The sequence below is a fragment of the Aquarana catesbeiana genome, linkage group LG03 (assembly GCF_042186555.1).
Source record: "Aquarana catesbeiana isolate 2022-GZ linkage group LG03, ASM4218655v1, whole genome shotgun sequence".
In the NCBI taxonomy this organism is placed as follows: Eukaryota; Metazoa; Chordata; class Amphibia; order Anura; family Ranidae; genus Aquarana; species Aquarana catesbeiana.
In genome coordinates this window covers 268,641,693-268,658,517 of record NC_133326.1, presented here as the reverse complement: position 1 = coordinate 268,658,517, position 16,825 = coordinate 268,641,693, and the positions used below count along the sequence as shown (strand labels likewise).

Here is a 16,825-nt window from a genome sequence, read left to right as displayed (position 1 = left end):
ACAGAGTGAAAAATTTAAGGGGGTCTGAATACTTTCTGTCCCCACTGTACATCTTTTTAATACAGGCTAGTCAGAATAGGTGTTAGGAGGGGGAAGGGAGTGTTTTGAGGATTAGTTAAGTTTAGCCAGGAATTCCAAATAAACTTTCAATATTTTTTAAATCTATAGCTTTCATTAAAATAATACCAGGTAATCCTTGCATATTTTAGACGCATCCTGAAGATTTACGACTGTAAATTGTGTTCTCAGATTTATGTGCCTTCTTTCTTTTTTTCAGGCTGTTTGTTTAAATAGCATAATTATAACATTTTATCATCCCTGTGAGGACATTATAAAACAGAAGAAGGCTGAATTAAAAGTGTTACAATGGATGGCAACCTACCAATAACGCTCAATATGTTGTTTCTACCTTTAGGGCACTGAAAACTTTCTATCAACCCAGTTTTGCCAAAATAAGCACCTTTTAGAAAACCCTGTGAATTTTAAGTCATTTCTAGACTTTTAAACTGCTACATTTTTACATATAAATAGTGTGTTTAAACTGTTACAAATCAATATGTAGCTTTTAAGCTAAGCTGTTTGGAAAAAGAAGTGCATGTACTTTTTTTTACAATTTCCTTGAGATAAGGTAATGTGTCTAAGGAAAGATATCTTGAAAATACAATCTGGCATTCCACCATAAAAATAATTTCCTGCTAGAGCTGTGACCAATATAGAAGGATTTGGATTTTTGGCAGGCACTTGTCAGTATACATTATTAGACACAGACACATATCAAACCCTGTACATCAAACTATGCACCTGAAATGCTTGGTATGGTCCTCTTCAGCAAAGTTTACTTATTATTAGACTTGTTTAAAAGAAGACACAAGTAGATCTAAACCTTAACTGAATTATGTTTTGGGTCTAATTATTAACATGTTCTCAAAAGATTCACACATTTTTCTAAAAGAATCTTATGGTACAAAATATGTGAATCTTGAGTGAAAGTTGTACGAATTTTGGGTGTAAACATTGATCAATAAAAATATTAGCTTGCTGAAGCATTTGGTATCATAAACAAATGATTTTCCTTAAAATCATGTTTTTATTTTTTTACACTCCTTTTACCATCTTACTTCTGCCAATCTGCGGACACTTCCTGTCTACATGCATTAGCGCCAGCGTCAGCTTTGCATCCTTCTTGTGGATCGGCTTTCTGAAACTGAACACAGTGAACCATCCCTGTACAATGTGTGTTGGTGTGGACACATGGGGTAGGTTTACTAAAACTGGTGCACATAGTAATCAATGCACAGTAGTAACCAAGTCCATTCACCAAAAAAGCCACTATTAAAAGCGAACATTTAGACTTGTGAGGCACTACCTTGACTGATCTTAACACTTAACTTTTCTATCATGTTCTTCTCCTTTTTTACTATTTTTTCTTATATATTATATCAAGACATTGCTTGTATATCAAGGCAAAATTTATTAAAACATTTTGCTTGTCTTGCAAAACGCTCTCAAACCAAGGTTTTACTGTATATATATATAATATATATATTAGGGCTGATCTGTTGCCTGTTATTTCCTATGTTATTCTCTTATCTACATATAGTTCACATGAGTACTTAACTATACCTTTCTATAATGTCTAATAATGGGTTAATAGGTTAATAACAATAGCGTACACAAGGCTGTTTTATAGCAATTTTATTTTTGTGATGTGACATGACAAATTTAGATTTTACTTATATTGATATTGTATATGCTGTTGATCATTTTTTTTCACTTGATGCCGCGTACACACGAGCGGACTTTTCGACCGGACAGGTCCGACGGACAATTCGACTGTGTGTGGGCTTCATCGGACCTGCAGCGGGCTTTTTCGGTCGAAAATCTGACGGACTTTAGATTTGGAACATGTTTAAAATCTTTCCGACGGACTGGAGTCCGATCGAAAAGTCCACTCGTCTGTATGCTAGTCCGACGGACAAAAACTGACGCTAGGGCAGCTATTGGCTACTGGCTATCAACTTCCTTATTTTAGTCCGGTCGTACGTCATCATCTACGAATCCATCGGACTTTGGTGTGATCGTGTGTAGGCAAGTCCATTAGTTGGGAAAGTCCGTTGGAAGTCCGCCGAAAGTCCGTTGGATAGACCATCGGACCAGTCCGGTCGAAAAGTCCGCCTGTGTGTACGCTGCATGAGTGTCTTTTTGAATACCCTGCTGACTGTATATTTTCCTTTGGATTTATTGTTCTTAAAAAAAAAACTTTAAAAAAAACTCAATAAACAGAATGAAAAATAAAAGCGATATTTTTTTAAGTACTTTCTAAAGACATTTGTTATGCCATTAAACTATGAGAATTTTCATACAAATGTTCGTACAAAAATCTACTAGTGTATGGTCAGACTTACTTTGATTTGCATTTGTTAGGTAGTAAAGAATAAAGTGCCTTAAACAGCTATATATCCTAGAAGAGTGGTGTAGGAAAAGGGGATCACAGAGGTTGTAACTGCATTATTGCCCATGCTTGAAATGTTACACTTGCTGCATAGAAAACTGCAGGGATTTGTTGCTAGGTTAACTCTGAACAATTGTTGGCTTGCTCTGTTTTTGGGAGAGGACAAAAAGACATGCCAACTGCTATGCTTCCTAAGTGTAGGATTACATTTTAATAATAATAAAAGACTGGGCTTACTCAGAAATTGTGTCCTCAGAATTTAGTTGTTTTGTGTGTGTATATTAACAATATCTATGACTTCCAGTGCTATAAAGATTGTGCATGGTCCAGCCCTTCATTAGTGCCCAAGGGCTTTTATTTTGCCCATAGAATGTGAATGAGATTGGAAGTGAATAAAATTGAACATGCACCTTAAAATCCTGATGCACTGGCTAAACACAGAGTGACTGAATATTTAACAGATATGACTTGGCACGCATATGTGAGATCCATAAATATTCATTTTCCTATGTTGGACCGGAAGTAGTTTGCTGTTTAGTGCTTAGTCCTCCATCTCCAGTCATCCCGCAGTTAGGGCCCATTCACACTTGTGCATTGTGGTGACAAACAGTAAAACATGGAGGTTAGTGCATGGCAACTGCTCTATGTGTGGTACGCTGCAAGGCCATTTATTGTGATTGGCAGCCCAACAGGCATATGTGTGGTCTTTAATCCATTGTGGTGTGTTGGTAACCTATTCAAACTAAATGGGTTGCCTTAAAGTGGTTGTATACCCTTTTATTGTATTTTTACCTACAGGTAAGCCTATAATAAGGGTTACCTGTAGGTAAAATGAAAACCTGTAAAGTTTAGGAGATATTCACTTTGCATGCAGCCGCTGACGTCAGCGGCGCATGCGCTGTGAAGGTCCAGCTGAAGGTCCGGCAGACGCTGTGCATACTAGCTCATTATGCCTTTGCCTTACAGGTTTTTAAAAAAAATAGAAAATTTGTGCAAGTATACAACCACTTTAACATAACACACATTACTGTGCAAAGTAACATGCAATGGTTAGCTAAAGTAAGAATGGCCCTTTAGACTTCCTATGCTGCTTGTATAATACCACCTACATATTGTTGCAGAAGTAGTTTTTAGTTAATACAGTGTTAACATCTAGCTACTCTTAAAGCGGAGTTCCACCCAAATTTTGAACAATATCTGTATGTATTCTCTTCCTTGCCTAGATGCTGACATGCCGTTTAAAAAAATTTAAATCGCCGTAATTACCTTTTATTTTTCTATTCTTCTTTGCACTTCCTGGTTCTCCTCCCATGGGAGTAGGCGTGTTTCTAGCCTCTCCCAGACTCCTGGGAGCTAGTCTCAGGCTTCCCAGGATGCCACTGAGCATGTGCGGGAACGAGCAGTGAATGCTGGGAGCACAGCATTCACCACATCCAGGAAATAAATGCTTGTGGGCTTCAAATGCCCACAATGAAGATGGAAACCGCCTGCAGTGAATAATATAAGTTATTCTTTCCGACGAAATCTGACACAGGCGGACATATTACACACAATATGTGAGTATGTAATGCTGAAAAGAAAAGTTTGTGAATGAACTCAAAAAAAAAAAAAAAGGATAGATAGGTGGACCCCCGCTTTAATTAACTCCCACTGGTAGCTGCTGGTTCTCTGCTCATACTCAACGCTGCTTCCAGCATCTTCCTATTGTAGCCAGGTCTGCTGTTTCAAGCTATTTGTCTATACCACCTGCTGGTAACATTTAGAATACAACATGTTCAGGTATGTTTGTGATGTCATATCAGTTCCTGAGCAGAAAAAAAGGTGTCTACTGGTCCTTTGGCCTTCTCTGGTATTCTGATCTGTGATTCTAGCTGACATTTTAGCTATGACCTCAGCCTCTCTTCTAGATTCTGGTGTTTGTCTGCTTTTTATTTTAAAAAATACCTTCCTGTCTGTCAACCCAGTATTTTGCTTTGACTATCATCCTTCACGCCATGATTTGCTAATGGGGCAGCCCTGAAAACCATGGCCAGGGAAAATCAGCAAAAACATACCTTCTTGCAGGAGTTGTTGGCGAAAAACTGGTTCCTAGTGAAGTCCAGATGCTGTTCAGATATAGGTCTTTAGGGGAGCCCATATTACCCAATGATGACAAATAACACATGACATATAGTACCTGGTCAGAATACCATTAATTTAGGCTTTTCCATACCAAAAAAAGTTTTGTAAAATGTCTTTTTTTACAATACAAATTATTTTGTCATAATAATATGGTGTAAAGAATACTATCATAAGCTGGTATTCTCTGTAGCTGATATTTTTTTTATTTGAGTCTGCTTGGTTTTCAATTGGAAATGTTATTACATAGCAAATGAAAAGCCCAACATGGCCTATGAAGGCTTGTATGAAATACTGTATATATGTCCCACTTTGAAATATAGAGATTGGTTCAGTAGTTAGAACTTTTGCCAAAGAATCACTTTAATCTTACCATATATGGCAACCTTAACTGGAGGATGCAATTGATTCTTCCCTATTATGTGGGGCATAATAATGACTTGGCTGCCAAGCTTCTAAATTTGAATCATAAAGGCTTCAGAAAGGGTAGCAGTTTGATCTTAGTTACAAATTAACTTTCTTTTGTTTGAGGCTTGCTCATTTCTTACAGTGAAATGTTACCTGGTCATTTCTTTCTTCTGTCTATTGTAAGAAAAGGTGTTGCCTAAGGAACTTAAATTTTTTTAGTTACCTATTAACAAAGTTTTATGATGTCTGCAGCAAGTGCCCAGGACAGTTTCTGAACATGTACAGCAAGTGTTTAATAAAGGAAGCAGCTTGGTTTAAGCAGCACGTTTTAGTGAGGTTTATGACAACGGATTGTGCGTGCCGTAAAGTTATTGCTTATGTTACAAGGCAAACACTGTGGGAAACTTTCCAATAAATCAGGAAAAGACTGCAATCTTTGTTCGTAGAACTAAGTCCAACCCAGAAGTTGATTGAGTCCTGTAGTCTCTTGGCTTCCTCTGCCAGGAACTACTGTGCAGTCCCATTAGTGCTCTCCAGTGTAATATCTCATTACACTGCTATTTTATGGGTCATTTCACATATTTAATGTGTCTAAAAACCTTGCGAAAGGTGAAAGTGGAAATATGTTTTATTGTAGTGTTTTTTTTTTTTATGGGCCACTGGAAGGGGCAAAAAAACAAACTGTAAAATATGCAAAGTGAAGCCAGTATGTAAAGTAAAGCTGAGTGTGCTAATAATTTTACAACCACGTTAATGGATAGGCTTCCGTTTTTACTAGTGGACTGTAAAATCGTTTAACCTTCTGGCTGCAAGTAGAAGAACTGGACAGTGGGTTTTATTTGTCAAATCAGGGCATGGAATTTCCATCATGAATATTGCACGTGCTGCTGCTTGACTCTGCTGTCACGGAATTGAAAATAATATATAAGATCAGTTTCATGGTTTATTGTTCCCTTCAGAAACAAAGCAGCTATAGATTTTTTAATAGCCTTTGTTTCCACTGTTATGCAAACCTAAGGAAACTGTTGCTGAAATATTCTGGAAAGTGTATAGCAATGATGCCAAATAGGTGCTCCAAAGGCTGCATATGGTTCTGTATTGGTTTCCTCTATTACCAGAGCAGGAGGTGAATACAATTTTGTTTTGTTAATGCTTGAGAATGGAATGTAGCTACCTTTGCATTGTTCCTGTTAGATGAATAGCTGGTAGGTGTGTGATAGAGCAATGTGGGTAGATGTGAATTCAAGCACATCAAAGAAAGAATGCATATTCTGCGCCAGAGCCTGGTTTATGGTAGTGGATGCAGTTTTGGGCTTAGGCTGCTGCCATTCTAATCACAATTCCAACCACAATAATCCATTTGTTTAAAGATAAGCAACTTCTAAGTATGTGGTTAGGAGTGCTTCATACAGAGTTCTGTCTTACTTGAAATTCCTTTAAAATCTTTATTCATTAGGAACAACAGATACTTTTATGAAATGTGATATACATTATATATACTACTTACAACATGCACTATGAGATTTTTCTTTTTTTGTCACTACTAGTGCTAGATGCCAAATGCACACCATATGGATCATGTGATACAAGACAGTGTGTTTGTATATTTATGTAAATGTTTGTGTTTATATATGTATATATATGTGTGTATATGTATACTGTGTCTATGTGTGTACAGTATATTGTGTGTAGATGATAATTCTGTATTATAATTTTCATATTTGTTAAATTGGATTTATTCACCTTAAAGTGATTGTAAAGGTTCATTATACTTACCTGCTCTGTGCAAGGGTTTTGCACAGAGCAGCCCAGATCCTCTTCTTCTGGGGTGCCCCAATGGCGCTCCTGGCTCCTCCTCCACATCGGGTGTCCCCATGGAGAGCCGCTTTCCATGGGGGCACCCGTGCGAGCATGCTCATGAGTCCTGCTGCTGCGTCTATTGACAGACCCCCCCCCCCCACTGCCGTGTCAGTAGATTTGATTGACCGCAGCGGAGGCCAATGGCTCCTGCTGCTATCAATCTATCTAGGGAGGACAGAGACAGCATCTGGAGCCGCTGGGCTCCTGCTCATCACTGGAACGAACGGGTTCAGATAAGTAAAAGGGGGGCTCTGGGGAGCTGCTGCAGCACAGAAGGTTTTTCTCCTTAATGCATAGAATGCATTAAGGTGTAAAACCTTGAGACTTTACAACCCCTTTAATGTCTTTTAGCAATCACTACTATTTTACATTTCTTTTTTTTGTTGTTTTTTTTTTATATGGTAGCCCTAAAAACGAAGGGAGTCCCTTTCCTTTAACAGGTTGGCTGTATTTGTTGTTTCTAACAAATACAGTTTTTAAATGAATTGCAAGTGAGACTGAATTGTGTACTAGGTGACCTAACCATGCACTTAAAATATGAAGATTGAACATGGGGGTTATTTACTAAAGGCAAATCCACTTTGCACTACAAGTGCAAAGTGCACTTGAAATTGCACTGAAAGTGCACTTGGAAGTAAAGTCACTGTAGCTCTGAGGGGGACATGCAAGGAAACTAAAAAACAGCATTTTAGCTTGCACATGATTGGATAACAAAATCAGCAGCGCTTCCCCTCATTTCAGATCTACCCCTCAGATTTACAGTGACTGCACTTCCAAGTGCACTTTCAGTGCAATTTCAAGTGCATTTTGCACTTGTAGTGCAAAGTGGATTTGCCTTTCATAAACCCCCATAGTGTACTTGATACAGCTAATGTTTGATGATTCACAGTTGCTCTTTTGTACCCCTTAATACCCTGGTTTATTATAATGTACATATCCTCTATGTGGTCCACTGCTGTGATGTTTTACCAGTTTTCTTACTGCATTGCCAGGTGCCATATCACAGCACTGATTCAGGCAGCATATGCTTTATAATAATAAAATCCTTCTCTTTTACTTTTCATTACTGCTCCAGCAAGATACCTGGGCGGATAGCAGCAATACCCTGTGCTAGTGGCAGATAGGAAAGTCTCACGCACAATGCAGCAAATCAGCTCTCCAGGACCGAGAGCTCTGAGGTTTACAGCTCGTAAACTACCAGATATTACATTTTGTTTTTTTGGTTTGAATACACTTAAGAACTAGTTGCCTGGCTGTCATCCTTTGACCTAGAAAAAGTACATCGATCAGGAGTTCTGACTTTTCCTTGACTTTACTGATCCAATTTTTTTTTTAGGTTAATTACTCAAAAAGTACAGAAATTTGAAGGCTAGCATATCAACTAGATAAGTAGCATTTTTTAAAGTAGATGGCAGTGGGAGCCCTTGTATTGCTGTCATGACAAGTTTATGTCTTAATAATTTAGAAGGCTTTATAAAGATATCGTCCATCAGAAAAAGGGTTGGGATGGAAAGAAGTGCCACCGCTAACGGATGTCTGTGAATGGCACTGATAAATGTAGCGTGGAAACACAGCATATGTCACAATGTAAACTTACATGTAGTTAAAGTTCACATTTACACAGCATGTTGGAAAATAAAATGCAGGGCCAAAAATGATCCAGAAAGGTCATTCAGTTGCACAGCCAATTACAGCAAAGGAAAGGGAACTGATTAAAGTCTCATACGGTGAATCCTCCTTCTCATGATTCATGAACGAGCTTTTATGTTAATATACCCAACAATAAGGCCTCATGCACACTGTATGTTATAATAACGTTATAAAAAAGTCAGTATCTTTGCAGCGTTTTTTAGCGTTTTTCCGTGTTAGCGTTTTAGTGTGTTTTTTTTTTTTTTAATGGATCAAAAATGTTAAAAAATGCTGGTGAGCGACGTTTTTGATCGTTTATTGGCGTTTATCAGCATTAGAGCATTTTTACAGCTGAAAAACGTCTCTCAGAACCCACTAGTTTTGGGTTTTTTTTACTGCTCAAAAACACCACTGCCCAAAACTGCTGATAACAGCCTATATGTGCATGATGGACACATAGGATAACATGATGGAGAGTTTAATGACTGTAGAAAAAAATGTCTACAGCCAAAAACAGCTGCTGTAAAAACGTCCAGTGTGTATGAGGCCTCAATGTTATTTTGATGTATGAGAGTCACACCTTTTAAGGGGCTACATTTAAGATATAGGATTTGTATTTCACTGATTTGAAATACTGGAGAGGCTTTCCATGAAGGTAGCATATTGGGGTTGATTTACTAAAGGCAAATAGACTGCGTACTTTGTAAAGTGCAGTAGTACTCTGCAAGTGTAGTCGCTCCAGAGCTTAGTAAATAGTAAACAGAATCTTTGCTGACTTCCATCATCAAATCATGTGCAAGCAAAAATGCAGTTTTTTTTATTTGACCTTGCACGTGATTGGGTATTCTTTGCAAAATAAAGCTTTAACTCATTTACTAAGCTTTAAGTGGATGTAAACCCAATGTCATCCTTTCTAAACTACTGCCATAGGGGTTATCTATAAGGATATACATGCCTCCTGCATGTATCTTTACCTGTCAAATGGCTCCCCTCTGTCTGTTATGAGACCCGAAAAACTGCAGATTCTGTGGGTGGGTCTGTTGTCCGAAGCTCGGTGGGTGGAGTCGTGATGTCAGTAGGCTCCCCGCCCACCTCTACACTCCCCTTGTCAATATGCATTTCTCCTGTTTATTTCTAACACTGAACTTCTGCTGAACTTCTGCTATAATCTCTAACATCCAGTGAAAAGACAGGAAAGTAACCACATGACTTCAGCATGCCAAATCATGCTGAGGTGTGGAACAGCCAATCCTTGCAGAGCTGCTGAAGAAAATAGTGGGAGGGAATTAAAAAATAATGCATGCAAGTGCACGAGATGTAAATCACCTGTCACTCACAGCAAGGGGGAGGATTTGACAAAGTTTTTCTCTGTTTGTCAAGAATTATCTCACTGAACAATAAAAGAGGATTGCTCAGAGATGGATTAACTCTGTGTGGCAAGACTGGGCTCAAATGATAGGAAATCTTATACTCTACATTATGATATAGAAAAAAAAAAATTGGGGTTTACATCCACTTTAAAGTGCACAGTCCATTTGTCTTTAGTAAATCAACCCCTTTGTATTTCATGACTCCAATTTCTTGCTTTTAGGAGAGCAGTAAATCTAGGCGCACTGTTGTTCATCTGCTTTAATTTGCAGTTTTCTTCCATCTTACATGTTTATTACATGCATTTTACCTGTGTTTTCCATGCACTATGATTGAAGTCTATGGGACCAAAAAACTCAATGCTGTACCTAAAAAAAGCACCTATAGTTTTTTCCAAGATGTGTGGAAGAAAAATGCACATATCTGAATGAGCCCCATAAAAAATAATGGTAAATAATACTTTTGTCGTGTATTGTCAGGAATCAACCTACGTGCATAAAATTGCAAAGGTGTGGGCTAAAGCACAGGTATTGTGTAGCACTGCAAAGCAGGAAGCAGAGCCTGTGTTTATGATTAGGAAACATATGTGCTCTATGTACGCTAGAGCTGCGCGATTAATTGTTAAAAAAAATCACGATCTCGATTCAATCCCCCTCACTAACTTAATCCGGCATTTCCACAATTCATTCATGTAACAAGTGCAGAGCCGTTCTCTGCTCACTCGCAGCTGTGAAATAAATAAATAAATAAACAACCATTTGGCAAATGTTTATCAACATTACTCAGCGCTGGGAGATAAAAGGAAACATTGTAACATTTCGTTCTTTTAGATCAAAGGGATGAACTTCGGTCTGTAAATGAGGTCAGTTTAACAACTTAAAGACCAGGCCTTTTTCTGACACTTGTTGCTTACAAGTTAAAATCAGTATTTTCTTCTAGAAAATTACTTAGGACCCCCAAACATTATATATATTTTGTTATCAGAGACCATAGAGAATAAAGTGACAGTCATTGCAATATTTTATGTCACACTGTATTTGCACAGCGGTCTTTCAAACACAATTTTTTGGGAAAGAATATACTTCAATTAATTAAAAAATAAAAATAGACAGTAAAGTTAGCCCAATTTTTTCTATAGTGTGAAAGATGATGTTACGCTGAGAATCGTGATCATTCTAAGCAAAAAAATCATGATTCAAATTTTTTCCAGAATCGTGCAGCTTTAATGTACATATACAGTATACTGTAGTTACAAACCACAACAGTAACAAACACTAATCACTTAATTTACATCAAGTATGTTTTTTTATTATTATATTACTGTACTATAGACTATTAGATTGGACTGTCTGGCTCTTGAATTCTACATGAATTTATCCACGTCCAGCTTTAAATGTTAAAACAGAGAGATGAGAGCAGCTTTAAACACTATGGTGTTGTGGGTTAATGTAATGTTATGCATTCCCTTTTTATTTTTTTATTTTTTTATCCGCTAGCAACCCATACAAATGTTGATATTGAATTATATTGTGGATTTCTTGTAATGCCCATCACCATGATAGAATTGCTTTAAAACCTGACCTCATTCTTTCTAACCATTTCCAAACACTAATTCCCCATATGTTATATATTCTCTGGTATCTGGGAAAGACATCAGACACAGGAAAACATTTAACTTGTATAGTCAGATAGCTATAATAATATGAATCTTCCATGGCTATAATAATTTGTTAGCTAAACATCTATGACATTTTACATTTCAGTGAAAAGCATACATCTCAGAAGGGAGGCTGAAAGAGCTTTGTTTGACAGTTCTATTTTTTTGTAATTTTAATTCAGAGCAAACATTGTCCGATATTAAAAGAACACATTTTTATTCATTTAAATGAGGTCTATATGTCAAAATATATTGTCAACTAAGTACAGGCAAGTGTTTAGATGGCCATATAGAAGTCCAAAGAATTCAGCAGACTGCATTGGATTGTTCTCATCTTGCTATATGTCATCTTTCAGGGTGGAATCCTACGGAATATTTTTGCAGGTCTCCATATCATAACTCGCTTCTTTATAGTGAGCCTTGTAAAGTGGGCCTGGAATCTGTGTCCAGGTCTCCCACTTGCAGGGTTCACAATACATTTTTCAGGTAAAATTACCTTTTAGTGTCAATGAACAAGCATCTGTATTTATCAATGTGTTGCGTTTTTGCCACGTTTCTTTTTTTAGGCACGTTAACATTGAACTTTATAGAACATTTTGATGAAAGGGCATCAGCATGCATGACTTTTTTTTAATGCACTACACATAAACTGCACATAAAACGCACAGGTGTGAACGGGGCCTAATGTGTAAAAATGATGTATCGGTATTTCGCAGAGTGACTGTAAATATACTGTAATAAAATCTAACTGTTTCTTTTGTGTATTTGCTTGCCTTGCCGTTTTAATGTTTGCTCCTGGAATCTCAAAACAACACCAACATATTTTCTAACAAAAACAAAACAAAAAAATGCAATTTCCAATTTGGATGGAATTATAAATTGAAACACATCTATCGGTAATAGAAACATTTTGATTGGCTACAGAATTACAATGTGTAATGAGGGGGTAAAGATTTCAGTACCAACCACAAGATTTGTCCAGGGGACATACTGTAAAATGAGACAATTTGTGCTGGGGGTTCAAATCTATTGCAGCAGTTAAAGGTTGCTATAGATGCACAGGCACAGTGGACATGGACATGAAGTTGAACCAAATATTTGATCAAACCCCCTATAGAACTTATCTCTCTTGCATATGACAGGGTGACAATGCAGGAGCACAAGTTGTCATCCTATAATAGACAGTTCCTTAAAACGGAAAGTCACCTAAAACCTCCTCTACTACTTTTTAGAATTTTTTTTACTTTTCTAGTCAGGTACCCAGTCCCACTTCTCTCCTCCCCTTCCCACCCTCCTGTAACCTCTTAGTACAGGTCACAAGTCCTAGGAGGCTGCGGGACCAGTCTGAGTGCACAGCGGGAAGCTGGCTGTGAAACAGCAAGAAGTCACAGCCAGCTTCACCCAACAAAATGGTGGCACTAGGGACCCAAAAAAGCAAAGTACCAGCTTATGTGATGACATCACTGGACTCCTGGGCTGGTAAGTGTCTGTTTATTAAAGGATAAGTTGGCCTTCAGGAACATGTTACATTTTCCACCTGTTTTTAGGGTGGAACATGTAACATGTTCCTGCTCCTGCAGCTCTGCCCCTGATCCCTCCGCCTTCCTGTGACAGCTTGAAAGGGATCTTCTTCCCATGCTCTCGGTCACAATTTGAATAGAGCCCAGCTGCATAATTTATTCATAGAGTTTTGTGAGTGAGTAGACTACAAGTACCGACATCCCTAGCAGCTAACGGCTTGTAGCTCTTAATGAACTGGGAGGGTGCTGGTGAGGAACCTTGTAGTTCATTGATTATTCCTGGGATGAAGTAAGTGCCTGCCCATATCTAAGGTACGGTCAGACAGCAAGAGCCTGACATTGCACCTGCGATCTGCTGATCATGGGTGTAATACTTTATAGGGCCTTTATTAATTTTCTTAAAAAGGTGAACTTATGCTTTAAATCCTTTAAGACTTTATTTTTTTTTACAAAAGGCTGTAGCTCCTCTTTAAAAAGGATCCAAATGGCACGATCCCCAGGTATTATTTGGATGAAAACTCCCGGTTTAAACTAAAGGCAACATGTTTTTTTTTTTTTTATCAAGTGGAGAGGGATTAGAATGCTTGTCAGTTTTTATTTCTGTTTGTGCCCCTGTTAAGGAGATTCATCCTCTCTATTTTTCCTTTTTACCATTATCATTAAAAGTGAAAGTAAAAGAAAATCCCAAATTGTATTTTGGGTTGTCCCCAAAAAAGTAATAGAGGGGAAATCTTCCAATGGGGCTACTAGTTCTGGTGACCTGAACATCCCCAAAGATAATTTGCAGGGATGTCCTCTCACTTCCTGTTTGGCTATGGGACAGGAAGTAAAGAAAAATGTCCACAATAGGACATTTTGGGACACAATAGGACATAGGACAGATGGTGAAAAAAATGAAAAAGCATTTTTATGCCTATAGTTCTACTATAACCACTTCAGCCCCGGAAGTTTTGGCCCCTTAATGACCAGGTAATTTTGCAATATGGCACTGCGTAGTTTTAACTGACAATTGTGCGATCATGTGACATTGTACAAAAACAAAATTGATGTCCTTTTTTTCCCACAAATATAGCTTTTTTTTGGTGGTATTTGATCACCTCTGCGATTTTTGTTTTTTGCGCTATAAACAAAAAAAAGAGCAACAATTTTGAAAAAAAAAACCCCAATATTTTTTACTTTTTGCTATAATAATGTATTCTTTTACATTTTTTTGGTAAAAAAATCGCAAAAAGCGTATATTTATTGGTTTGCGCAAAAGTTATAGTGTCTACAAAATAGGGACTAGATTTATGGCATTTTTATTATTATTTTTTTTTCTACTAGTAATGGCGATGATCTGCGATTTTTATCAGGACTGCAACATTGCGGCAGACAGATCGGACACTTTTGACACTTTTTTGGGACCATTGACATTTATGCAGCGAAATATACAGCTAAAAATAGCCACCAATTACTGTATAAATGTCATTGGCAGGGAAGGGGTTAACACTAGGGGGCTAGGGGTTAAATGTGTGTTCTAGGGAGTGTTTCTAACTGTGAGGGGATAGGACTGCCTGAGGGAGGAGACCGATCGTTGTTCATACTTAGTATGAACAACAGATTTGGCTCCTCTCCCCTGACAGAATGGAGATTCCATTCTGTCTCTGTGTGGAGCGATCGCGCCGTCGTTGCGCCACGTGTGTGCGCGCCCCCTAGTCCTCTTAAAGCAGCTGGCGTACAGCTGCGATGGCTCGCCCAGGGGAACCAACCTGCTGCAGTATAACTGTGCCGGCTGGTTGGGAAGCACTTAAAACAACTTACCTTACCATGGAATAGGATACTTTGGATCGGCAGCACACCCACACATGAAATATAGTAGAATTCCTTTATTGAAAATATAAATGATGATAAAAGCAATGGATGGGTACAGGCAGGGGAAAGGCAGGTAGGTTGCCACGTTTCTCACTATGGAAGTGCTTTGGTGGTTTTGACAATACTTCCATAGTGTGAAACGTGTCGACCTACCTGCCTGTACCCATCCATTGCTTTTGTCATGATTTATATCTTTAATAAAGGAATTCTACTATATTTCATGTGTGGGTGTGCTGCCGAAGTATCCTGTTCTATGATTTCTGCTGCAGTGGCAGGGCGTGCACCCCACCCTACGGGATCATCTTGGACCGATTAGTAGCCGATTGTATTATGTGAGCAGCGGTCACTTTCTTTTAACTTACTTATCATGTTAAAGCTTGTGTGAGATTTTAGTGACTGGATTTAGGTATTCTTTAACGTGGAGCAATCCGTCTCTGGACAGCTTTAAGTTTGTACTATAGATGAAGGTAAATTTCATGATGACACGGATATATACACTGCCATAACAACTACAATTATAATCTGCCGAAGGTTTTATGTAGTATTTGTATCCAGGTTTACATTCTGGGGTCCACAGCTTATCCCACACCTTTTTGCTTTTATTGTCACATCGTTGTCTGAGATTATGCATGCCAGTTTTTAAAGATGTTGCCATTTTATATGTTCCAGATGACTGACTATATTTTCTTTTTATGCCTACAGTGATCTCAGCATGAACAACATTACCAAACTTCCCTCCGGTGCCTTACATAACCTGCACTACCTTGAAGAATTGTAAGTATGTTCTCTAAAGTTGCTGGGCAACGTGAGCCCTTGCTCTGGTCTTGGTCTTTGCTGTGGGAACCAGATAGAACATTTCATAAACTGTCAGCACTAACAGATTTACATGACACATGGGAAACATTCCTTTAAAAATAATCATTTCTGGTGATTTGTAGGGAAAAAGTATGGAAAGGACAAGGATATAGATTTTTTGCAAAGGGCTCAACGATAAAAGTATAAACTTATACATAAGCTGGAAAGCTTCTTGGAAATACTTATGCAGCAGGATATTAAAAATTTCAGTGCTTGGTCATGTTTATTAAAATAGACAGTAAAGTTATAATGAAAAACTGTTGTTTGGGTTTGATTGTGTCAGAAACTATGAAGAAAAAGTTTTATGACAGCATTACTCAAACTAATTGCTTTTAATAAAGACTTTTCTCTCTATAAACATGATTTCTGTAGCGCCCCATGCTAATTTTATATAGACTTGAACACTTTGGGGTTGATTTACTAAAACTGGATTGTGCAAATTCTGGTGTAGCTCTGCATAGAAACCAATCGGTTTCCAGGTTTTTTTTTTGTCAAAGCTTAACTGAACAAGCTGAAGTTAAGAGCAGATTGGCTACCATGCACAGCTGCACCAGATTTTGCACTCTCCAGTTTTAGTAAATCAACCCCTTTGTATTAAATGATAAACTGTATAGCGTATGAATCATAATAAATACCTGCAAATTAAATGTGTATATAAATATAAATATATATATATATATATATATATATATATATATATATATATATATATATATATACAGTATATGTGATTTTTGTCAAGTCTTCTTTGCAAAATAGCTCAAGCTCTGTCAGATTGGATGGAGAGTGTCTGTGAACAGCAATTTTCAAGTCTTGTCACAGATTCTCAATTGGATCTACTGTATGTCTGGACTTTGACTGGGCCATTCTAACACATGAATATGCTTTGATCTAAACCATTCCATTGTAGCTCTGGCTGTATGTTTAGGGTCGTAGTCCTGCTGGAAGGTGAACCCCTGCCCAAGTCTCAAGTCTTTTGCAGACTCTAACATGTTTTCTTCTAAGATTGCCCTGTATTTGGCTCCATCCATCTTCCCATCAACTCTGACCAGCTTCCCTGTCCCTGCTGAAGAAAACCATCCCCACAAGATGATGCTGCCACCACCA

The 16,825-nt window shown here is 37.9% G+C and overlaps 1 protein-coding gene across 1 annotated transcript in view; it reads left to right on the top strand.

Annotated features, from left to right (window-relative positions):
• Nucleotides 1–16,825, top strand: part of LGR5 (leucine rich repeat containing G protein-coupled receptor 5) — a 223,604-nt gene that overhangs the window by 80,233 nt on the left and 126,546 nt on the right. Inside the window, exon 2 of the mRNA XM_073620041.1 lies at nucleotides 15,566–15,637. Coding sequence (XP_073476142.1) covers nucleotides 15,566–15,637 — 72 coding nt within the window. The remainder of the gene's footprint in view (nucleotides 1–15,565; nucleotides 15,638–16,825) is intronic.